We start from the raw sequence: 26,363 nt of genomic DNA, 5'->3' as shown, positions 1-26,363 counted from the left end.
GGTCTATTCTGGTCAACAGAAAGGCAGACTGTGCTACCAAAATGACCTGTGCAATTATGCCTTATATGTGTCATGTAAGATGAGATTGCAAAGACCTTTTGACAGGTACATTCTCTCTCCTGAATCAATAAAAATTAAGCTTATTAGAGAGCAAGATGAAATCTGCTGCTTTTATAAACAGAAGAAATCCTTCAGTATTCCATTTTAATTTCAGGTTTATTTTTTGTAGCTTATGCTACATGCGTATGACTTAAAATACAGCAACTGGAAAAGCAGTAATATGTCACAGAACCACAGTTAAGAGAGAACTTTAAGTGGATATTGTTTTCACTGTAAATGGCAGTGTGGAACTTTATATTTACTGCCTGTCTGTAATGCAAAATCAAACCTATGCAGCTCACAATATTATTTTTTAAGAATTGGAATCTCAACACAGAGCCTCAAAGTCAGTCTGGGCACCTTTCTTCTATTATAATTGCAAGAAGTTTCTTCTGATCAGAATGTATATATAGCAATACCTATGTTTGATCTGACATTCCTAAATTAAACCTTTAAAAAACTTAAAGTATCATCACAGTAGTTTACACATGAGTTATTGAGGGCACTGTTTGGATCTTAGGGTTGTTATTCCTACTGGTAGTAAGTGAGAAGTCCAGAACCCAGGCTGAGGTATACACAATGTAGTGAATCTGCAAGCTTGGCAGATGGGAAAAATTACCTTTTTTACTTGTCAGCTAGGTGACTGATTTGAAGATAGCAAGAGGCAATAAAAAGAAATTCCACAATGCACATTTTTGCTAAAGCAGTTTTAGAAAGAACTTGCACTGGGGAATAGAAAAATCAGTGGCTTATTGGGATGGCAAACAAAATTATATTAGAGTCTCCTGACTAAATGGAGGGATTGTTAGTGTTAAACATCACACATTAATTTCAGACTTGCTGGAGTCATCCAACATAAAGAATCTGACACAGTATAATCACTGTAAAGTTTTAAAGAGTTTGTGTGATGGAGAGGAAGAGAAAGAATGAGCCACATTACCAACACTGGTAGCATTCCTTAACGCATTACTGGGTGATATTAAAATAATTCAAAATTAAGATGATTTCAAAATGTCACCTAACAACATTTTATGAAAAAAATGAAAAAATCTATTATTTATCTTATGATGCAAACTTCTTTCCCTCAGGTTTACTTTGTCTTACACTTGGGCTTACATTTTTCTTGAAGTTTTGGATTTTTTATTAGCTCTCATCATAATGTATTCTGTCAACTGGATGTCAAAGATTTCTGTCTTTAGCACTACACTCTCAGATATAACTTTACATTTTATTTAACTGGCTTTTTTTGTATCTGTTTTCTTTCAGTGTATATATATATATATATATATATATACAGGCAGTGGAGATGAGGAGAGGATATCCCCCTCAATGTCAATGAGCAGCTGGAGTGCATGGAGCTCTTCCTGGGGATAGCTGAGGAGCTGACAGAGAGATGATGGGTTAGGATTAAAGGGAGGGCAGGGACAGGTGACATTATAGTGGGGATCTTCTACAGACCAAGTGAGTGAGGCCCTCTATAGACAGATAGGAGCAGCCTCACATTCACAAGCCTTGGTCCTCATGGGGGACTTCAACCATCTCATCGCCTGTTGGCAGGGCAACACAACAGGGCATAAGCAATCCAGGAGATTCCTGAAATGTGTCAATGGTCACTTCCTTCTCCAAGTGATACAAGGAGAGGTGCTATGCTGGACCTCACTCTCACCATCAAGGAGGGACTGGTGGGGAATGTGAAACCCAAGGGCAACCTTGGCTGCAGTGACCATGAAATGGTAGAGTTCAAGATCCTTGGGGCAGTGAGGAGGGAGCACAGTAAGCTCAACACCCTGGACTTTGAGAGAGCAGGCATTAGCCTTTTCAGGGATCTGCTTGGTGGAGTACCATAGGACAAAGCCCTGGAGGGAAGAGGGGCCCAAGAAAGGTGGTTAATAGTCAAGGATCACCTCCTCCAAGCTCAGGGGTGATGCATCCCAACAAAGACAAAGTTGGGCAAAAATACCATGAGGTCTTTATGGATGAACAAGGAGCTCCTGGGAAGCCTACAGAGGGTAGAAGCAAGGACAGATAGCCTGGGAAGGATACAGAGAAATTGTCTGAGCAGCCAGCGATCAGGTTAGGAAAGCCAAAGCCCATTTAGAATTAAATTTGTCCAGGGACATCAAGGTCAATAAGAAAAGCTTCTACAGATACATTGATGATAAAAGGAAGAGTAGGGAAAAAGTGGGCCTTCTCCAGAAGTGGAAGGTGACCCAGTTACCTGGGAAGTTGCTAAGACACTATCTATCACATTTGAGAAATCGTGGCAGTCTGGTGAAGTTCGCAGTGACTGGAAGAGGAGAAACATAACCCACATTTTTAAAAAGGGAAAAAAGGAAGACACAGGGAACTACAGGCCTGTCAGTTTCATCTCTGTGCCTGTCAAGGTCATGGAGCATATCCTCCTGGAAACTCTGCTAAGGCACATAGAAAATAGAGAGGTAATTATTGACAGCCAACATGGCTTCACTAAGGGCAAATCATGCCCCAAAAACATCTTGACCTTCTATGTTGGGGTTACAGCACTAATGGAGAACTAACTGGACTTATGCAAAGCATCTGACACTGCCCTGCGCAACATCCTTCTATCTGAATTGGAGAAACATGGATTTGACAGAACAACCACTCAATGGATAATGAGTTGGCTAGATGGTCAAACTCCAAGAGTTGTGGTCAATGGCTCAATGTCCAAGTGAAGACCAGGGATGGGTGATGTTCAGCCATGGTCAGTATTGGGACCGGCACTATTTAATATCTTTGTCAGCAACATGGACAGTGGCACTGAGTGCACCCTCAGCAAGTTTACCAGCAACACCAAGCTGTCTGGTGTGGTTGTCACACTGAAGGGAAAGGATGCCATCCAGAAGGACCTGGACATGCTTGAGAGGTGGGGTTCTGCTAACATCATGAGGCCAAGTTCAAGGTCCTGCATCTAGGCCGGGGCAACCCCAAGCACAAACATAGGCTGGGATGAAAAATGGAGAATTGACGGACAGTAGCCTGGTGGAGAAGAACCTGGGGGAGTTGGTTGATGAGAAGCTCAACATGAGCTGACAATATGTGCTGGCAGCCCAGAAAGCCAAACATATCCCGGACTGCATCAATAGCAGCATGGCCAGAAGGCTGAGGGAGGTGACTCCCCAACTCTACTCTGGTCTTAAGAGACCCCACCTGGAGCACTTTGTTCAGCTCTGGGGCCCCCAACACAAGAAGGACATGGATCTGTTGGAGTAAGCGTACAGAAGAGGGCCACAATGATGATCAGAGGACTGGAGCACCTCTCCTATGAAGACAGGCTGAGGGAGTTGGGGTTGTTAAGCCTGGAGAAGAGAAGGCTCCAGGGTGACCTTATAGCAGCCTTCCAGTACAGGGGCCTACAAGAAAGCTGGGGAAGGACTTTTTACAGTGGCATAGCCCTAATAGGACAAGGGGAAATGGCTTTAAATTGAAAGAGGGTAGATTTAGATTAGATATAGGGAAGAAATTCTTCACTCAGAGGGTGGTGAGGCACTGGAACAGGTTGCCCAGAGAAATTGTTGATGCCACATCCCTGGAGGTGTTCAAGGCCAGGCTGGATGGGGCTTTGAGCAACCTGGTCTAGGGGGGGGGTTTCAACCCTCCATAGCGGGTGGGCTGGAATTAGATGATCTTTAAGTTTCCTTCCAACCCAAACCATGATTCTATGAAGACATCTTTTTAAATTGTTGTAGGCATACTATTTCCTTCCAATGTATTTTGTATTTTTACTGAATGTTTGAAAGAATAAATTCTCAATTTCAAAGCACATTACTTTTAAAATATGCTTTGTAATTGTTGCACATCTCCTTATCCCTTGTCTTTTAAGGAACTATTCCAAAAGAGATTTTCTTGCTTTTGAGGAAAGAAAAAAAAATCAACTGCTAAACACTTGGGAAACATGCAATGGATAGGCAGAAAGCTGCCATTGTTTGTGAGCTATGTGAAAATAAATGCTTGGATAGCAGATTTTACTTTGATGATTTCAGAAGGACTCATAAATGTTAGCGATAGAAGAAAAGAAATTATTAAAATAAACTTTAGCCATCTTCTATGCCTTTAACAACCCCATCATCTATGTCCTTATTTATTTTAATAGATGTTTTTAGTTTAAATGAAATGAAAGGAAGTTACAAAATGGAGTGCTAACATTTCTTTTAGATGACACTGGACAAACCACCTTAAAAGAAAATTGATACCATTTAAATTATTTGAATGAAGTGGCCAGATTTCAAAAGGTACTCAGCAGCCTACCACACCCAGATCGGTCTTTGGTACAGACAATGCATGATAATATTCTTATCCCTGCTATCAGAATCCAGAGCATGAGGATGGATATTCATGCCTTCCATCCATTTTAGAGCAGCGTATCATGGTTTCTATAAGATGATAAGATGACATGTTAGAATTTGCTTCTTTGCATTGGTAAGTCTTGCTAAAAAGAGTCTCCAGACTTGCAAAATCAGCAATGTACGAGTACATGTTCACTAACAGCATCACATACATCTTGTAACGAAAAGCTTTTAGAGTCCTACATAGTTTTAAAATTTGGGAATATTCCTAAGTAATCTTCTGACACGCTTTACTGGGTGAAACTAATTAGCAGTTGAGTGTTTAGATCAAACATTTTTCCTGAATGGGAAAGATTAAGTTTACAGAGCAGGTGGAGTAGGAGGGGGAACTGTACATTGTCCTAATAAAAGGAGTAAAATAGGTAGGGATACAGGAGTAAGTGACAACCTGAAACGAGCAACACATTGAAAAGGGATATAGTCCTGCCCTACCCCACATAGGGCAGGACTATAGGTGTACAAGTGAAGATTGCAGTGCCTTAATCTAACTAACATAACTGGACTTCATATTCTGGGATCTCAGTGAAACTTAGCAGTTTTTGATTAAAGGTCAACTAGTTTATCTAGTTCTCCTTTTAGGCTACAAATTCTTGTGAAATGATAATTTCACGCAGACAAACAAAGGATAAAGAAAACTCTGCTTGATTCCATTAGAGGTTTTTAGGTCATGCTTAGATGATATAGTGTAAGAACACAGTTTCTTGGAACAATCTTCTCAGAGAGAACTTTGCTAACACATTAATGCATCCAAAGGCCTCAAGAAACTAATGAAATCTTTTAATAAAGATTGAACAGTTTTAGGATGAATTTTCAATAAGGAAATAGCTGCTCATCTTGCAAGGGTAGTAGCTAAGTTTGAAGGCTACAAGATATGATAAGGAATAAACAGATGGCTCATAGTAAACAATTTAAAGTAGCTCCTGTCATTTCCTTGAGAGAGAACTTAGTACATATCCTGATATTACAAGGTTATATAAACTCATTGATCTGATAGTGATCAAGTATTTCTGGAGGGCAACTAAAGAGATGAAAAAGCCATCCAAATTTACTGTGAGATAAACCTATTGCCATGTGTCCTCCGAAATGAGATTTGAATTGTTATAAGATGCCAGGAGAGCCTGAGTGAAATGAAATCAGCAAGTAACAATTAATGATACATTCCAAACAGGAATTGTAATTAGTTGTCTAATCTATATCAATCTTAGTTGCTCAAAAGAGAATTGTCCCTACCAGAAAACCCAAACTGTAGACCAGAGTCATCTTAAAAGAAAAGCAGGCAAAAATCTTTGACGTCATACATGCTTTCATTTCACCCAATTTTCCATTCACCTTACATGATTACTCACTGTGGTTGAACTTGTATGCAGAGTGGTCATACCAAATTTTCACCTTTATGCAGTTTTAATTGTAATGTACAAGACCTTTGACTTTTAACTATGTACACACATTTTTCATTTTATATAATTTCCAGGCAGAAATGTTCTCAGAAAGAATGATCTGGTGTTCTCATGTCAACAGTAAGACTGGAGCGTGGAACAAGACCTGAGATCTTCAAAAGCAGACTGAGATGCAGACATCAAGTCTCACTAACAGTTAAAGTACTGAATACGTAACTGATATAGGGTCTTTAGAAATTTTTTAATTTCTTTAACAACAAAACAGTGAATGTAAAAATAAAAAGAACATTGATAACATATTGTTTACAGTTAATTATTGTATTGATATTTCTTTTCTCCCGTACTCTTCCCATGATCACTGAGTAGTCACAGAATCACAGAATCACAGAATGGGCAGAGATGGAAGGGACTTCTGAAGATTATCTAGTCCAACTCCCCTGCTGAGCAAGATTGACTAGAGCACATTACACAGGATGGCATCCAGGCGGGTTTTGAATATCTCCAGAGAAGGAGACTCCACAACCTTTCTGGGCAACCTGTTCCAGTGCTCTGTCACCCTCATGGTAAAGAAGTACCCCCTCGTATTGAGCTGGAACTTCCTGTGCTTCAGTTTGTACCCGTTGCCTCTCGTCCTGTCACTGGGCACAACTGAAAAGAGACTGGCTCCATCCTCTCGCCACCTTCCGCTCAGAGATTTTTATACATTAATGAGGTCTCCCCTCAGTCTTCTCTTTTCCAGGGTAAACAGGCCCAGCTCTTTCAGCCTGTCCTCATACAACAGGTGCTCCAGTCCTCTGATCATCTTCATAGAGATCCTCTGAACTTACTCCAGTAGTTGCATGGCCCTTTTATAATGGGGACCCCAGAACTGGACACAACACTCCAGGTGTGGCCTCACCAGGACTGAGTAGAGGGGGAGGATCACTTCCCCTGGCCTGCTGGCAACACTCTTCCGAATGCACCCCAGGATATCATTGGCCGTCTTGGCCACAAGGGCACACTGCTGACTCATGGTCAGCCTGCTGTCCACCAGGACTCCCAGGTCCCTCTCTGCAGAGCTGCTCTCCAGCAGGTCAGCACCCAGCCTGTACTGGTGCTTGGGGTTATTCCTTCCCAGGTGCAGGATCCTGCACTTGCCCTTGTTGAATGTTCATCTTGGCCCAACCCTCCAGCCTGTCAAGGTCCTTCTGAATGGCAGCACAGCCCCCTGGGGTATCAGCCACTCCTCCAAGCTTTGTGTCATCAGCAAACTTGCTGAGGGTGCACTCCGTTCCATCATCCAGGTCATTGATGAATAAGTTGAACAATACTGAACCCAGTACTGACCCCTGGAGGACAATGCTAGCCTCAGGCCTCCAACTAGATTTTGCACCACTAAGCACAACACTCTGAGCTCTGCCATCCAGCCAATTGCCAATCCACCTCACCATCCACTCATCCAAGCCGCGCTTCCTGAGCTTGTTTATGAGAATGTTATGGAAGGCAGTGTCAAAAGCCTTGCTGAAGTCAAGGTAGGCCACATCCACTGCTCTCCCCTCAACTACACAACTAGTCATTGCATCATAGAAGGCTATCAGATTGGTCAAACATGACTTCCCCGTGGTGAATCCATGCTGGCTATTTCTGATCACCTTCTTGTCCTCCACATGCTTGGAGATGACCCCCAAGATGAGCTGTTCCATCACCTTTCCAGGGACGGAGGTGAGGCTGACTGGCCTGTAGTTGCCTGGGTCCTCCTTCTTGCCTTTTCTGATGACTGGCGTGATATTGGCTCTCTTCCAGTCTTCAGGCACCTCTCCTGTTCTCCATGACCTTTCAAAGATGATGGAGGGTGGCCTAACAGTAACATCAGCCAGCTCCCTCAGCACCCATGGGTGCAGTCCATTGGGGCCCAATGATTTGTGGATGTCAAATTTGCTTAGCTGATCTCTATCCCAGTCTTCTTTGACCATGGGAAAGTCCTCCTTTCTCCAGACTTCCTCTCTTGTCTCCAGGGTCTGAAATTTCTGAGGACTGATCTTAGCAGTAAAGACTGAAGCAAAAAAGGCATTCAGCAACTCTGCCTTCTCCATATCATTTGTCACCAGGACACCTGCCCCATTCAACAGGGGGCCCACATTTTCCTGTTTTCCTTTTCTACCGATGCATTTGAAGAAGCCCTTCTTGTTGTCCTTGACATCCCTTGCCAGACCTAATTCTAAATGGGCCTTAGCCTTCCGTGTCACATCCCTGCATACTCTGACAGTGTCCCCATATTCCTCCCAGGTGTCCTGTCCCTTTTTCTACATGCTGTAAACTTCCTTTTTCTGTCTGAGCTTTGCCAGGAGCTCCCTGCTCATCCATGCAGGTCTCCTGCCCACTTTACTTGCCTTCTTGCTCAAAGGGATGCACCAATCTTGAGCTTGGAGGAAGTGATACCTCAATATTGAGCAGCTATCTTGGACCCCCCCCCTTCCTTCCAGGGTCCTAACCCACGGAATTTTTCCAAGTAGATCCCTGAGGAGGTTAAACCTTGCTCTCCTGAAGTCCAGGTTCTCAACCTTACATTTTGCCCTGCTTCCTCCTCATAAGATCCTGAACTCCACCATATCATAGTCACTGAAGCTAAGGGGCTGCCCCCTACCTTCACATCTCCAACTAGTCCTTCTTCATTTGTTAGTACAAGGTCCAGGAACACACCCCTCCTTGTTGGCTTCTCCACCAACTGTGCCAAAAAAAGTTGTCATCAATGCACTGCAGGAACCTCCTGGACTCTGTGTGCCTAGCTGTGTGATCTTCCCAGCAGATATCAGGGTGGTTGAAGTCCCCCATGAGAACCACGGCTTGTAACTGAGAGGCTACTGGGAGCTGTCTGAAGGAGGCTTCATCTACCTCCACTTCCTGATCAGGTGGCCTGTAGCAAATACCCACAACAGTGTCAGCCGTGGTAGCCTGCCCTTTAATCCTTACCCATAAGAGCTCAACTCGCTCTTTGTTCAGCCCTGGGCAGAGCTCCACGCATTCCAGTTGTTCTCCTGTGAGAGAACTGCGTTCTTTTGTTCTCTTGCTGTTCTCTTCTGTTCTCTTGTAAAGAGCAACTCCACCACCTCGCCTTCCTGGCCAGTCTTTTCTAAAAAGCGCGCAGCCTTCCATGACAGCATTCCAGTCATATGAGCTATCCCACCCTGTCTCTGTGATTGCAATGAGATCGTAGCCTTGTGACCACATGCAGATCTCCAGTTATTCCTGTTTGTTACTCATACTAAGCGCATTAGTATGCAAGAATTTCAGGGAGCTGAAACACTTACTGCTGAAATGCTGAAATGCTTAGTCATTTTGCCCCTCTCCACCACTTACTCATCCTCTTCCTCCAGTACAACTCTTTTCACACTATAGTTTCTGCTTTTTCCTTATCTCCCCCATTTATCTTTTTTCTTGGTGATTTTTCCCAGATCTGCTTAGATCTCTTACTTTTCCCACCATCTGGCTAGGCAGCTGTTACTGATATCATTGAGTGAAAACAGTTGTTCAGAAGCTGATTTTACCTGTGGTTCTCATTCTCTAAGGGACTGGAAATTCTGAAGATCAGGACAGATGAAATGATGTATGAAACAAACCTTGATGCTTTAGAGAAAACTAATGTGGTATAAACTTGCTGTAGTGGCAACATGGATAGGCCCAGTGTAAGCAGAAATCACGTGAAGATACAAGTTATCAACTACACTGGGATAACTATTAACTATTTGGTAAATCAAAGGCAGGCTATGCTCTCTCTGTCCCTTGGCATCTCTGGAGGTATGAGATAAAAAGGAAGTACAACTCCGACCCAACACAGCAAAATGGATGTGAAATGAAACAGTTGTTTCAGCAGTATTACAAAATAAAAATTCAGAATACCTGTGTCAAGTGTACGCAACCTGACTTTGTTCCCCATTTGATTTGCTTTCTACTTGCTCCAGCACAATTCTTGCTCCAGTAGGGACCAAGTCCTCACAGCCATGGACTCCACAAAGTATAACAGATGCATACTCAAACACAGCCTGCTTAAACTCTAATGTAATTACACAAACTGATCAACATGATGTGATAAAAGCACTTCTTATCAGAATGTTTTAATAATTAAGACTGAGATCCAGGATGTTTAGCTTTAGATCTGTGAACCATTCTGGATACTTCAGATGTAGTCTGTTGTATAAATACTATTTATAATACAGAGCCAAACAGACAAAAATCTTATAAAACATCTCACCAGATTCTTCAAATTCACTGTTGTATGCATTCCAAGTTTCACTTATGCGGAGCAGATTTTCTTCCATGGCTTGAATGTCCATGTAGGGACAGTTGCACTCTGGGAATTTGGGGCCACACTGACACCAGCAGTCATTGTCCTTGCAAATGAACTCCCCCTCTGAATTGCAGGCAATATAGCTCAGAGCTGCCTGGACAAAATGTTCTTGAAGATACTCAGGGAGGATGACCTGAAGACCTGAAGGAAACAGAGTAAGTACTGTATTATAAAACCCAAATGTATATTCAAGTCAAGCTATTTCCCATACCTATATAACATGGTAATAAATAAATAAATAAATAAATAAATAAAAAGCTAATAATAAGCTACAAAAATAAACTATTTCATTTACTTAGGACAATTTACATATATGTCTAGCATTTGCACCATGTCATGTATTTCCTTACCTAAGAATTAATTTCAGATATATACCTTACGCTCCTGTCTCATTATGGAACATCCATTCCAGTAGATAGTAACTTGTATTCCTCACATTGTATACTAGTGTAATTTCTTTTTTCTTTTACAGACTCAGCTGTAGGAGCTTTTCAGTAAGGAAGCATGCAGATGAATTGCAATACTGATACTGTGCAGCTAATACAAATTCTGAGAGTGCTGGATGGAAAGCAGCTTTGAAAGACAACAATGAGAGTAAAGAGGTTGTATAACCAGAAAAAGAGAGGTTTGAAGACAAACATTTCCATTCTGTATTGGACTTGTTTTCCATGTTGGCTTTGACATAAGTAGGTACGCCTGAAATACAGAAATGTCTAAATTACTCTGGTTATTTCTCCATGATTCTGTAGACACAAACTAAGAATAATCAGAAAATTGAACTGTAGGAAACTTTAGGAAAATAAAATTTTAAAAATATTTCATTTTGTAAAACATCAATACATAATGGCCTATTTTCAGCAAGGTATTGCAAAAATATGTGTACAATGATTCATTATGACCAGTGTGTCAGTTTGAGCAAAATCAGATAAACATCAATTTTGTTATTGATTTTTTTGAGTGCATGCATTTATAATGTGGTTTACCCCTATTTCATCTTTCAGTACTTTAAGCAGACTTTGCAGGATGGGACCTCATCCATCACCACAGAAAGTCCTCTGAATACAATATACATTGGAATTAGCTCAAATCAGGTGTTATCAAATAGATGTTTATGCTCCTAAAGGATTTCAAAATGCTAAGAGACAGTCAGCTGGATGTGTGGGTAGGGCTATAAAACCCTAAGAAACAGAATTCATTCTTAAATCGACTAAAGCTTTAGCATGGAGAAGGGATGGAAGATCTAGCTACCATGTTGTTTAAAAAACTAACATGCTATGCCCCAAATCCCTTTGCAAAGTATTTTCACACTTTACCCTGTCATGACAGGCAGAAGCCTTATAAAATCATGTTTCACATGTATCAGAATGTATGTGGTTCAGATGTATCAGAACCACAGAGCAGGGAAATCAAAAATTCAGAATATCTGTGACCAGAAGTAGATTCATCTGAAAATTTTGGCCACTGTTAACATGATTTCACTGATGGGAATGAGTATTTTCTACAGAAGCATTGTAAATTAATTGTGCCCATCAGTCCTTTAGCTACAACAGTAGTCAAACAATCAGAAACAAACAAACAAAAAACACGCACAGCAGATTTTTGATTTATTACACGTAGCTATATTCTGAAGTAAAAATAATTTTTCTGGAACCAGTGGGGTTTATTTGTAGGCCAAGTAACTTCTCGGTATATTAATTGTTTATTTATGGTTACAGGTACTTGGACAATTTCATAGAGATTTATTCCTAATTTTGAGGTAAATAAAAAAAATATCTTCAACAGTAATTTTATGACCTTTCCAAGTAGAAAGCCATATTCAAATGCATGATAACATTGCTAAAACCGGGTCTGTTTGTGCTTTCTTCTGCATCATATCAAAACTTGTAAAACTCTTGCGGTATCAAAACTTGTATAACTCTTGTAAAACTCTTGAGTATACTTTTTAATGTAGCGGTATATTTGTGAAAACCCTTGGTATTATGAAAGTAAAAGAAAGCCCAGATAAGCAATCCCACCTTGTTCAATTCCTACACGGTAAGCATGAAATAGTCTAAGCAGTTCTGACACTAAATTTCTTATGACAATCTAATGGCATGTGTAAAACTGCTCTCTGACCGATGCGAGGATTGATTTCCAAATTTTAACTGAGAAACGTGCAAATGCTGGAGACCATTAAATTTTTATTTTTTTTTTTCAGGAGATATTTCGTTGCATTTCAGTGAAAATGACAAGTTATTTTTAAAAATAAAAATTATATATATATATCGTTAGTGAAATCATTGTTTAATTTAATGGTTTTAAACCTATTCTCACCTTCTGGAAAGAGAAAGGAAAGGCAAAAAACAACCCTCTCCTCCCTCCTCCCCCTCCCCCCCCCCAAAAAAAAAAACAACCAAAAAAAAAATGCATGTATTAGACAAGATAATCTTTCCGTGACAGACAATCTTAATAATCAGCAACATACTATATGTCCAACTGAGATATGAACCAATACTAAATTTTTTTACAGCTGGAAATAATTGTGAAGCTACCTGTAACAGCAAACTGAGAACCATATCCTTCTCTCCTTGTATATACACAGGTATACACAAAAACATAAAGAGAATTAGTCTGTTTTCAAAATAATAATAAAAAGTTGTTCATGTTACATTTGCGTAACTGAAACAAAAAAACAATAACTACTAAGGGCCCTAGAGGTTCACTTTCAAAAATGTTTAGGTGCCTAATCAGCAATTTGGGATATGTGTCTGTTGGAATTAACAACAAATGAATTAGAAATTAATCCTCTTTATATATACATGTGTATATATATTCCCTTTTTTTTTTTTTTTTTTTTTCTGTTGAGTGAGATGCCTAGACTTCCAGGTTTTCTTAAAAGTCCCAGAGGAGTCTTTGGACTCTGCTTTATTCAAAGCCTTTGTGTATTTATGCCCTGCTCCTCCAGTGACTACGTTTGTTCCAGTGGGATAACTGCATGACGTATAAGCCACTACTCAAAATGTGCAAAGCAGGCTGAACACAGTAAATGTCATTCCCTGCTCGGTAGAATCCGTGGGAATTCAAGCTTTGTAAAAGGTGAGCAAGTTGTTGCTAAATAAGGCTGTAAAATGTTAACAGCATTATTCAGATTATTTTCTGATGGGCACAGAAATTGTTTCTATTTCAAAGGCAACATGAGTTACTGACATTTCTTTCACTTTGCCTAGAATATACTTATTGGGGAAGGAAAAAAAAAAAGTAAGAAAGAAAATGACCTTTCATGAGGTGGAAAAAAGAAAAACAAATAGTGTGATAAATGTCATCCTGTTCCAAAACAGATTAATGAAATTGTACCTACATACCTTGCAACTGAATCTTATTTTCAGGACTCTGAACCAGAACAGAACTGACAGAATCTAGGTTGTCATAGTTACTGCAGCCAAGAGGACCAGTCCGCGTTTCTGTTACCTGATGGTAAGGGAATGGAAAAGCATTTGCTGCATTATTCAAAATAGACTGAAGAGTTCAGAAGCACGTTGCATAAAGTTTCCCTTTAATTCAGCTGTCTGTACATTTCAGACTTAATTAAGGTGAAATAGCTCATCTTATATATGACAAGTATGATTGTTAAATGTTTTACCAGTACAACAAACTTGGGAGAGTGCTATTTCTATCGCAGGGAATCACTACAAGTGGCCAACAGTCTACAGGTGATTTATTTCTTCATAGCTATGGGAATAAGAATGAATTTAATAAATATGGTTCATAAAAATGCAGACTATGATTTTCATTGATGAAACTTGTGCACATGGCAACTCCTTGTTGAAATCATAAAAAAACTTTGACTTCTGTATAGCACAGCAGGATTCAGAAGTAAAAACCTTTTATGAGCTGTGCTTATAATGGTGATGGTGGGATATCTTTCATCTGGGAAAGATCTAAAATAAGATTAGATGTAAGACTCTAGACATCCTGGCTATTGTAATCACAGAATCAATGACCACAGGATCAAAATACATCTAAATTTATCAAAATATCACCACAAATAAAGCTTTGCCTTAGCAGTGGTGGGTTGTGCTTGGCAACATGCAGTTTGTTAAATGAGTAAATACATTATTAATAATAATAACAATAATAAAGGCAAGTGATTTATATACTTTATGGAATATTATATATGAGTATCCAGAAACCAATTATAAAAGCTAATTTCTTTTTAAATGCCACAGTAAGTGAAAAAAATAGGGCCTAATCCAGTTTCTCTGCAATTAATTGCTACAGCTTTTGAAGCTCTGCTGTGATGCTCAGAGGGCAGGCTGGCATCCACAGCCAGCCAGGCAGTGTCTCAATGGCTATTATAGCTTCTATAGGTAGCCGAGGAAAAATCTCAAAATCTCAGGTGGGTATACCAAGATCTCACTTTTTTTTAACTGGATTGGATGCCGTAGAAAATTCATGGCTTTGGAATTCCTTCCCCTTTATACCAACACCAGAAAGAAAGAGGACGTTGAAAGAGGAATAAAAGTAATGCAAAAGCTCTAGCAGGAAATGTTGGCCCTGGGATATCTTCCCAGTCTTCTTTACTGCCGAAATACAACTAATTTCTGTATCATCCTTTCCAACAAGCCACTATCTTGGAACTTCCTCGCTCTCGTTTTTTTATTGTCTCAGAGATTTTGGACATTTGCATCTATTTGTTGATTTGCTTCAGCTCTGAATACAACTGCTTCTATTGTTTGTTACTTCAGGTAGTGTATTCTACCCTGAATCTCCTGGAGAATAAGTCTAAATTAGGGGGTCAAAGAGCTCATTTCCAAAATTTACACCTCCACTGAGCAGCAGACGTCTAACGTTAACTCTTATGAACAGAAGGAAGCCTACTATTTAAACAATCTGTTTTGAAAGGAATATGGAGATTTACTAAAATAATTCATTAATGTTTATGTTGTTTAGGATCACCCAGTGGTCTTACAGTGTCTGTGCTGCCACCAGCATGTGTGAGTGGCTGCAGCTGGATCATGCAATTCCTTAAACTACTGAGATTATCTATACATTGTTTCATATTTTCCAAGCCCTAAAATTTTCACAAAATAAGTGTGAAATCTTACGCTATCCCAAGTTATTGGCCCCTTTCTGTCACTCTGAACTAGTATTCCTGGGAACTGAGAAGGATATCCTTTGCAATGCCATCAGCCTGTGGGGAGGACACGTTGAAATGGTTTCAGCCTAATCTGGTAGCAGAGTGCCAGCCATGCAAGGAAATAGATGTAGTCAGGATCTCTACTCCCTGCCCAAATTTGACAGTGTCTGATATTTATGCCAAGGCCAGATTTACCTCACTTTTTGCTTAATCATCCTGAATCAACATAAAAATTCTTGCATGGTTATCAGATTTGTGTGGGACACAGCCAGAAGAACAACTTTGATTTATCCTTGACCCTTCAGGCCTTTTCTTCTCCCAAGTGATCAAAGTTCCATTCTAAAATCCCATTTTTTATAGTACCCCCAGCCCATATAAGGAATACTAAACTGTTTATATAGTATCAAAGACAGGCACCTACATTAAATAAGATAAATAACCCGAAGAAAATAAAATAGGAATGAAGGTTGTTATAAGTTTTATCCTAGTTCTGAAAGATTATGTTCAGCATTTATCTCTGCAATTCTTTATACAAAGATCCGTTTATTTTTGCATTTTTTTAATTATTATTTTCAATCATTTGTTTATAAGGCAATGCAGCTTCATGAATTCATCTAAAATGTAGGAACTATAAAGACAGTTTTATAAATTCCTATTCATTCTGTTTATTCTTATGCTTCCTGCAATTACAAAATAGAAAAGGTTAGTAAGTAGTTGTATAATTATAATATCTCATTTTTTCCGTGAAACTTCAGTCTTCACTTGGATGATGCAAAACACAGATAGCAATAACCATTGTTTTGATTATGGAAGTGACAACACTTGGTGTATCTAGGTGTGCACAGAAGCAGAAGGGAAATAAATATCATTAAAAGGTGTTTTTTTATTATTATTATTATTGTTTTCTAAGGACCAGTCATATAAAATCACTGATTCAAATGAAAATTAAATACATGGCAAAAAAAAAAAAAAAAAAGAGCAGGGTTAGATTTTGTTGTGGACATAACTCACAGAAAGGGCTATGTTGACCTGACAGACACTTATGACTTACTGCTCATTGTAGGTAAACAATAAAATATTGTTTTAAAATAATAATAATTTAAAATAATAAATAAATAATGTTCTAAAAATAGAGCCATATAAAAGGTCTTTTTCTAAGCATTAGATTTTCACTGAAATCTATATATTTCTATTGTGCATTCTTTTACTTTTCAAAGTACTCTAGCCTTCTTCCGTCTAATCCTTTTCTCTACTACTTTAAGTTTCTGTGTACAGAACATATTGGAAGAAGAAAATAGACTGTATAGTTCCAACATAACTCCAAACACCAAAAACAGATAAAAACAGTTATAAAACAGCCAAAGTCCAGCTTTCCATGGATGGCACTTCTAGTCAGAGGCCAAAGTTACATATACTGTATTATACCCTGCACAAGCCCTACTCAACAAAGATTTCAAATTGGAAGAAAAATGTGAGTAGTCAATAAATGAAATGTGGATTACATAAGAAAACTTTAAATTACTTACAAATTATTTGATCAAGTGCAAGGATTTTATTTTGGGGAAAATCCTTTAAGTAGAAAAGCAGGCTACAAGGGGAAAAAAAAATGTGTGTGGGGGGTAGAATCCAAATGAGTTAATTCTGTCTCAGTGCAGGTGTTACTAAAATCACTGATAATTTTGCATTTTCTGTCTGTCACAGGAAGAAGATACAATGATAGAAGAAATGTTGGAAAGGAATTGGCACTTCTTTAAGTATCTTCCAAACACAGAAGTATGACTATATTGAATTCCAGGATCAGAGCTGAAGTGTTTTGTCTGAAGGTGTACAATAAAAGCTAAGTCAAAAACAGGAGGGAGAAAGGTTAAATGTAAATAGTGTATGCTAAGATGCAAGTATAGTCCAGAAGTGATTGCAGATGAATAAAGACAAATAAAGATGAATAAAGAACACTGATTTGTAAGAGCTTGATCCACAGTCTGTAAAGAACACTAACTCACAAACCAAAATACAACAGAACATGTTATTTAATAATGAAAAGCCCCTAAGAACCAGTAACAAAATATCTGCCGTGAACCAAGCAAACTATTCTCAAGTGCCTTGTTTTCAAAGATTATCACAACACACGTTTCCCTGGGCAGCAGGATTTTCAGTTCCCAGAAATAAACTGTAACATGTGGCATTAATGAGACAAATGCCTACAGTTTTCAGTCTGTTAAAACTCATAACCATGGTGATAATGACCCGATTATAAGTGCACTGAGTATATACCTCCCAGCACTGCTTAAGGGCTGAATTCTTGTGATATCAGTGGGTAGTATTTCCCTGGGAAACCGTACTTATTTTGTCCGTGATAATTAAGCCTACAGAAGGTTCTCCTAATAAGAATAAAATATATTTCTGCAGAGCTTTTTTTTTTTTTTTCCTGGTGTGTTCTTTCAAATACACATAGCTAATATTCTTAACTACATGCCCATCCAGAGATGGTAGGCTGTCTTGCATAAAGGACTGTACTCTTTACGAAGTCTTTTAAAATGTATTTGGCTTCTAAGGAAGATAACTAAGCACATAAAGGAGAAGGAGACAATGCTAGTCACTTCAAAATAGGCAGCTGCATTCATATTCGTATTACCCTCTTTAATATTTTAAACATTTAAATAGTGACTTAGAGGAAATTTTTCATATATATGTGACACCACTGTTGGAAGAAGGTATCTTCTGAATGACTGGTACATATAGAAGAATGAACAAAGGCATGGCAGAAGAAGAAACCCAAGGAAAAAGACAAAACTGGAGTGATTTAATATTTTGGAGCATCATCTGATGAAGAGGAATAACTTTTTATGCAAGGAAGCTAATAAATTGTTAGGTAAAACCAGATCCTGCCACCATCACTCACTAAATAAGTCCTTTCCTTCATAAATCATTCAGTGGGATTAATTGCATAGTAACAGTGCTTGGCAGTTCCTAAAATAATTGGAAGTCCCCAGCGTAATTACACATCAGCAATCAGACATAAGAGTTAACCTAGACACAATGGCGTCCATAGTCCAGTAGTGCTGCAAGGGGGCAAGGATCACTTCATGGTGGTAGGCAAAGGTCTGTAAGGGATAAATCATACCTGTGAGCTATAAAACCAGGTGTATATGTGGCCTTGATATGGAATAGAAGGGTCACAAGGGGCTGCCTGGCTGGATGTTATCACAGCACATATTTTTCATCCCCTATTGCCTTTAGAATTTTTCTGTATGACTCCCTGTCGACCCTACCTTCAGGACTTGTCTTCCAGCCCATGTTTCCTCACCTCGTCATCCCTGTACATTCAAGTCAATGCTCATTTCACTTTAAGAAAAGTTGATCACATGAATAAGACCTAACTGTATTTTCTGTTTAGAAGTGGCTCTCCTTCCAATGCAGTGGGGTGGTTTCATGCTGATGGACAGCTAAGAGCCACCATGCTACTCTCTCACTTCTCAAAAGAACAGTGGGAGAAAATATTATGAAAAGAGACTCATGGGCTGAGATAAAGGCAAGGAGCTCACTCACTAACTATCATCATGGGCAAAACAGATTCAGCAAAGGGAGCTCCATATAATTTATTGTCTATTTCTAGCAGACTAAACTAAAAGGAAATTAAAATCCTTCCCTTACCATCCACCCTCTTCTACTTCCTCCTTCCAGGTGGTGCAGGGGAATAGGGAATGGAGGCTGTGGTCAGTCAACAACGCTTTGCCTCTGCCACTCCTTCACAGTCACTCCCTGCCCCTGCTCCATGTGGGGTCTCTCCCATGGGATGCCATTATAGGAGTTTGCTTTTTGTTGGTGGTAGGCTTTTTTGTTGTTTTTTTTTGTTTGTTTGTTTCTTTGATTTTAGAACTGCTAGTATTCTAAAGCAATACCTCATAGGCATGTGACATTTTCAACACATTTTCCATCAGCTGTTTTGTTAGTATAAGACTGACTTTTTAATTTGATGAATCCACTAAGAAAATCTGGAATCACTACCATCTTATTTTTCTGTCAACTGATGTTATATGACATAGCAGAGTCAGTAAACCTGATGTTTCAGCAAATGAAGTAAATTGCAAAATGTTCATTAACCAGGAAAAGTGAGATAAGAACTTCTTTCAAATTTTGGGGGAAGGAGACAACTTTCAGTTTCACTGAACACAGCAATAAAACTTACCAGTGGATCAGCATAATCCCTCTCACTCCTTTGTTTCTCTATTCTCAGGAATGCACTGTGAGCTACACTGCTACATTACAATGACAAAGAATTGAAAGGTATTACCCCCACATTAAACATTAAATACCTTGGAAATCAGAATATTTTATGAATTGGAAATGAACTCAGACTATCTTAATTCTGTTCTGTTTTTACATTCTTATAAAAGATAACAATTTTGGGGGACTGTTTATTTTCATCTGATACAGAGCAATCACTTGTCAGTTGAGGTCTATTTTCCACTATTTCAGACAACAATTTGTTAACTGCTAATTGCAGGAGGATCCACATGAACATCAACAAACTTTTGAATCTATGCTGTGCGACAGGAAATTTAGAGAAGAAATGAAGACAGTCAGGAATGCACCAGCTTTGAGCTACCAAAACATATATAAGTTAAACAGCTTTCTAAAGATAGCTGGGATAGAAGTGGGGAAGGGAAGAAAAAAATGATTATTCCTTGTGCTGTTCCATAACAGTAGCTCTGCAGACTTTGCAACACTTCTGAGGCTCTGGAACTTGAAGCTGAGGAATTACCCCAACTGAAATTGCTAGCAACATTGACAGTTCTGACATTGGAGCCACAATCTTCCCTTTTCAAGGACATTTTAAATCCACTGTGTATCAGATGCCATATTCCCATGTATCTTTATCTGAAGCAACAGGAAAGCTCCCAGAAAATTAGGCCATCTGGGCAGGAGTGCCAAAACCTTTATTACCTGCACTTCCAGGAATCAAGGGTTGCATCAGCCTTACGACAAATAATGAGGATAGGCATTCTCATTGAAAGAACAAGTTATTCTTTTTAACAACTTTTGAGGAATACATGAGAGTGAAGTTCTCTTATGGATAAGTAATGGACTTCTTAGTAAAGATGCAATAAAAGCTCAATATTTTATTTTTGTTTGCACTTAGATACTTCTGCTAACCCACATCTTGAATGAATACTACTAGAATTTTTTTTCACAACTTTTATTGCATAAATAGAAAGCTGAGCAAAAAAATGATAATAATAATAAATGAAATCTATATATTTTGTTTACGAGATAAAATTAGATACAAAAAAGAGCACAGGTTACAAATTAAAATAATATTTCATGGATATAAAAATCTCATGGTGTCTGCAGAATGCAAAAGCAAAGAAGCTCAATGAATTATAGTGTACTCCCTAGCCCTCACTTCTTTTCCAAACATAATAAAATTATTATATAATGCACAAAAAGCTCCAAAAAAAAATCCTGGGATGCATAATGTAAAGGGACACCTTCTGTCTTTATTTAGCCCAACTGCAAAATCCCATCCAAGGACTTCCCAAAAGGATTAGGAATAGGATTTATATCTTCATTGCTCAGTTTCAATATACAATGCTGAGGATACTGGGATTTTTCATTGTGTCCCCATCAGTTTTAAAAAAGATAGAACAATTTCACAATTTATAAGACTCACAGATATTATTAGTCATAGTAATACTGCAGTTGGATGGAAAATCATTGTCTTAGGTTGGGAACGTATACACAAAAATATAAAGTCTTTCTAGAATCAGAATACAAAGTCAAAATATTCCTTTGTGAAACCACAGGAAAAGAAGGACAAGATTAATATAAACATTATTTCTGCATAATTTTTAAACATTTTGCTTTTTACCTGTGGTTGGTTTTAAAAATTATATATATTAAATTTTTAGAAAACAAACAAACAAAAAAACTTGTATTAAAAAAAATGTGTTAAAGATATTAGGACTTAAAATTAACATCAAAAGAAGTAAAGTCTTTAAGCTCAAAAATCAAAGTAAGAAGAATAGGTTAATTAAGATCCAGATTTTCCACAGAGATCTTACCTAATATTAAATATTTCAGTACAAGTTTAAAACTTATTTGCAATGTCTTTGGTAGCATTATTAAAAATTTACTAATTTAAGGTATTCCCACATTTTATATTTCCTCCCATCAAATGCATAGAAACAACAGAATTATTTTTGCTGGCCATAGCACTACATTTCCTAACATTCAGCACCTCATATACGTTGACATCTGCAAGAAGGACATTTTACATGTCCACTTTATTTTACCATACTCCAGTCAAATTACCCCTTTTGGGGTTGTCATTCTAACCTCTCAAAAGAAATCACATTACTGTCCATAATATGCATGTCTGCTGGTTTGCTCTGTACATAAAAAACTGAATGCTTTTAAGGATTTATTTTTAGGTTCTATCCTTATTACTTCTTGCCCATTTATTCCTTCTGGTAAATGACTGCAACACATTTGCCCTTTCTGATTCATTATTAATGCCAAGTCTCCATTTATAGTTTTGTACAATTCTTATTTTTATGTGAGTTTTTTACACTTTTTTTCCTGCCTATCAACTTATCAATTACAACTGATCTATAGTTTAATCATTAAGCCCCTCTCAGATGTTCAAACTAAAGGGAAATTCTTGGCTAAATTTGTTGTAGAAAATCAAAGCAACTTCATATTGAAGTTCTTAACTTCATTTAATATGAAGTCTCCTTTTTGCTAGCTTTTGCTAGCTACTTTAGGTTCATTGTTCTGTAACTTTGAATAATTGTGCTGTTCCATTACTATTGTGTAATTTAATGTGTGGGAAAAGCAAATACTCAGCCTTTAAATCCCATGGATTTATGTAAAGACATAGAAGAAACAGTTGAGATGGGAATCTGATTCCAAATTTTGCTGCAATAAATACATATATTGCTGACGATACTAAACTGGGAGGGGCTGTTGACTCTGTCGAGGGTGGAAAGGCCTTGCAGAGAGATATGGACAAATTGGAGAGCTGGGCAATCACCAACCACATGAAGTTTAACAAGAGCAAGTGCCGGGTCCTGCACCTGGGACAGGGCAACCCTGGCTATACGTATAGACTGGGCGATGAGACACTGGAGAGCAGCCCCACAGAGAGGGATCTGGGGGTTGTGGTTGACAGCAAGCTGAATATGAGCCAGCAGTGTGCCCTGGCAGCCAGGAGGGCCAACCGTGTCCTGGGGTACACCAAGCATGGCATTGCTAGCCGGTTGAGGGAAGTGATTGTCCCGCTGTACTCTGTGTTGGTGCGGCCTCACCTTGAGTACTGTGTGCAGTTCTGGGCACCACAGCACAAAAAGGACGTGAAACTGTTGGAGAGGGTCCAGAGAAGGGCTACAGAGATGGCGAAGGGCCTGCAGGGGAAGATATACAAGGAGCGTCTGAGGTCACTTGGCCTGTTCAGCCTGGAGAAGAGGAGGCTGAGGGGAGACCTCATCGTGGTCTACAGCTTCCTCACAAGGGGGAGTGGAGGGGCAGACACCAATCTCTTCTCTTTAGTGACCAGTGATAGGACCTGCGGGAAAGGTGTCAAGCTGTGACAGAGGAGGTTCAGGTTGGATATCAGGAAGAGGTTCTTCACCGAGAGGGCTGTTGCACACTGGAACAGGCTCCCCAGGGCCGTAGTCATGGCACCAAGCTTGTCGGAGTTTAAGGAGAGTTTGGACTATGCTCTCAGTCATATGGTCTGAGTTCTGATTTTTGTGTAGACCTGTCTGGAACCAGGAGTTGGACTTGATGATCCTTGTGGGTCCCTTTCAACTCAGGATATTCTATGATTCTATGATATATCATGTATAGCATATTGATACAGATAATACGATTCTTATTCAAAGTAGGCTAATATGACTGGCCAGCTCTTTCACTACAAAAATTATTAGAGACTTGGGATTCAGAAATCAAATCTCTGGCACTTATCTTTTAAACTAAATGCATGTGTTGCTTGGTATATATTATTTGTTAGGGAAAAATATCAGAAAATATTTATTATTAATTGAAACTCAATTACCAAATTGGCTAAAAATAGTAAAGCACAAAACACTGTGTTAAATCTGTTTTGAAGTGTATATGTTTGCTGATATTTTCTATGTCATTTAAGTGAGTTAAAGGAGCAATGTTCATAGTAAAAATAAATGTAAGCACTTATGAACTCTACCCTAATTGTAAGACTCGGAGTACTGGGTGCTTAATTGGATAAATGAGGTTTTATATCATCCAAGCAGTTTTGAGGACTTCATTTGTGGGATTCCCACAAGATACAGGAAATGTCAGTAGCATTTGGTTCTTTGTCGCCCAAGCAACTTCTGAATTCACTGCAGGGTGGGGTGTTAAGGAAACCTTTGAGGGATTACATAAAACAGCATAAATCCCCAGTGGTCTGAAAAGTAAAATCTGTCATTTACTATGATTAATCTTCATATGTAAATTACTCATAGAAACTTCTCCCACAGAGTTCCTATTTTTGTTCCAGCTGCCAGTCTTCAGGCAGAACTATCAGTGTTTACAGGCTTGTTTCAGACTACGCATAGCAGAGAAAGCACCAGCGAAGAAAGACTGGAAAAGGAGGCATTTTATTTATGATATTAACTTGCTATGTTAGGTCATCTTTCTGCAATCATGAGCTCATGGTAAATAGTTGACAGTAAATACACTGAACTTTTTTTTTGAGGCTAAATTTTATGACAATGCAAATATTCACACAGTTCTAGATCTCTACTGTGTCTCTACTGATCTCTGAGTCTCTACTGTGAATCAAACAACTATTGTAATCATTAATTTTACCTAATTTAAATTCAGATAACATTTTTTAAGCAAACAGAAAGCTTGCTGCTATGGTAGTGAGCATGGCTCTTGACAAATAAATAAATAAATAAAGATTGGGAAAGGTAAGGCATAAATGAAAGAAACAAATTTGCAGTTGAATTACTATTTGAAAGAAAAAAAGAGTTGGTAAAAAAAAAAAAAAAACAACAAATCATAAACTCAGAGCAGTTTTCCCTAAACAGAATAAATTCCCCTTTTTTGTTGTTTTTTTTCCTCTGAGACCTAGTGTTTTCTGGATAATTCTATTGTCTTATTGCTTTTCTGCTATAGATTGGAAAGGAGGAGGGCTGAATCCAAGTTTCTCAGTTCAGTTGAAATTTATTGGAAATATGAGTTGGTACTTGTGTGTTTTTTTTTATGGTCTGGTCTTTCAAATTTAGTCTGTCAAACTAATTGGAAAAAAAGACCATTTATTTCAAACTTAAGCCCTGTCATCCAGGTTAAGGACTGGGAAGTTTTTGGTTATGCTCAACCTTAAATATAGAAACTTTTAATGTCACTCCAAGATTTGAAGATTGTGGAAACTACCTTTAGCAAATGAGAACTGGAAGAGATGTAGGAACCAAACTATATTTTCTTGGTATCCCTTAAAATTTTAATGTATACACAAAAATATCTTACAGAATAAATGCAAACAAATCTATCCAAAACTGCACTTCAGCTCAGGAAGTAAAACGAAAACTTCAAATAAAAGTTCCACAGTTTATTCAGAAGAACACAAGTAAAACAGAATTCATATGTTTGCATTAAATAATCAAAATACTCCTAAGTACATGCATATAAAATAGTACTCAAATATCTCTAATTTTACTGTAACAAAAGACCATTGTGAAATGGAAAAACAAAGAATAAAAAAAAAAAATCTTGAGAGGTAGGAAAAACAGCTGGGTGGCAAATTCCTATATAGTCATGCCAATATCCCATATTTTCATTGAGAAATACAAGATCCTCCCCAGTATATATCAACATTAAGTTTGATGGAACATTGTGGAGTTGTACCCTGTTGTTTTCCATGTTTCTGACAGTGAAAATACCTTTGCCCCATGGCATTAAGGATGTTTTCATCAAACTCTTCTACTAAACCTTAACTCATTCACCATCTATAAAGATTCATGAATGAACAAACTGACTGCTTTTTAGAAAGGTTCAGATAGTGAACGAGTGAGTCTTGATATTCTTATTTGATGAAGCAGACAAAGAGATAATATTAATATGCAGAATACTGCTCTTAGACTTAATCTCAAGGGGCAATGTTATCATGACAAAGTGGTGTGCCTAGATGAAAAATCCTTCAAATCATCCTGATTTGTGGTAATAGAAGGCCCTGCAAAATATCAAGGCCCATTCATTAGGCCTTGGATGTGGACAGATATTTCATTAATGAATTTATGTGCAAAAATTGTTTAGAGTACAGAATATTGTTCAAGGATTTGTTTCATTCATTTCTTTCTGAACCTGATGTAGATGAGAATACCTAGAGCAAAGAATGATGTGTCATAAAGACGAGCACATTTCTTCAACCAAAAAAGAGACCAAAAAAAAAGAGACCTCGAGCTCCTGTGAGCATGAAAATCTAGAGAGAAGTTCAGAAGAAAAAGAAATAAAAATAAAAAAAAAAAAAGAAGAGATATCAAAAGAGATAGTATATAACTGCTTTTACTGTGTGCTGTAGACACTTGCTAGCTTCCTATATTTTCATGAAGACCAGATCCTCCCCAGTGTAAATTGACACTGAAGTCATTGACAAGCTTGATTAAATTATCTTAATTATTTTTGCTAATTGTCTTACCATTTTTAAGCTCCTGGTGCTCTGGAGTTTAACAGTTGTAATGCTTGAATTATTTACCTCAAGAAAGAACAGCATAATATTTTACCCCTGTGTTTGTGTAATATAACTGCTTTCTACAAGATTATTTTTAATAGATAAGTCTATATGGCCAAATGAAAAAATTTCAAACATACATTAAAAATTGAAAAGCACAGGTCCTCATGTATATTCTAAAAATAAATAAATAAATAAATAAATAAATAAATAACTTTTAACATTATCTAAATTGCTATGCTTTATGTGTATTTAGTTTGTTCATTTCTTCCAATGATATGTATGGTTCAGTATTGCCATGAATATTGTATTTCAAACAGACAACCAGATTAAGAATAAAGTCTACTTAAATTGACTAAAATAAGATGGA

General features: G+C 38.1%; 1 protein-coding gene across 4 annotated transcripts in view; it reads right to left on the bottom strand.

The window, feature by feature from the left end:
* Positions 1-26,363, bottom strand: part of BRINP3 (BMP/retinoic acid inducible neural specific 3) — a 237,490-nt gene that overhangs the window by 56,080 nt on the left and 155,047 nt on the right. For all 4 annotated transcript variants that reach the window (XM_083846569.1, XM_083846570.1, XM_083846571.1 and 1 more), the window contains 2 exons: positions 13,526-13,631; positions 10,089-10,325 (listed from right to left, as the gene is read on the bottom strand). In XM_083846569.1, the coding sequence (XP_083702695.1) occupies positions 10,089-10,325; positions 13,526-13,631 (343 nt within the window). The remainder of the gene's footprint in view (positions 1-10,088; positions 10,326-13,525; positions 13,632-26,363) is intronic.

Source organism: Anser anser, assembly GCF_964211835.1.
Source record: "Anser anser genome assembly, chromosome: 8".
In the NCBI taxonomy this organism is placed as follows: Eukaryota; Metazoa; Chordata; class Aves; order Anseriformes; family Anatidae; genus Anser; species Anser anser.
The sequence above is the reverse complement of the archived record's forward strand: the minus strand, read 5'-3'. Positions and strand labels throughout refer to the sequence as shown.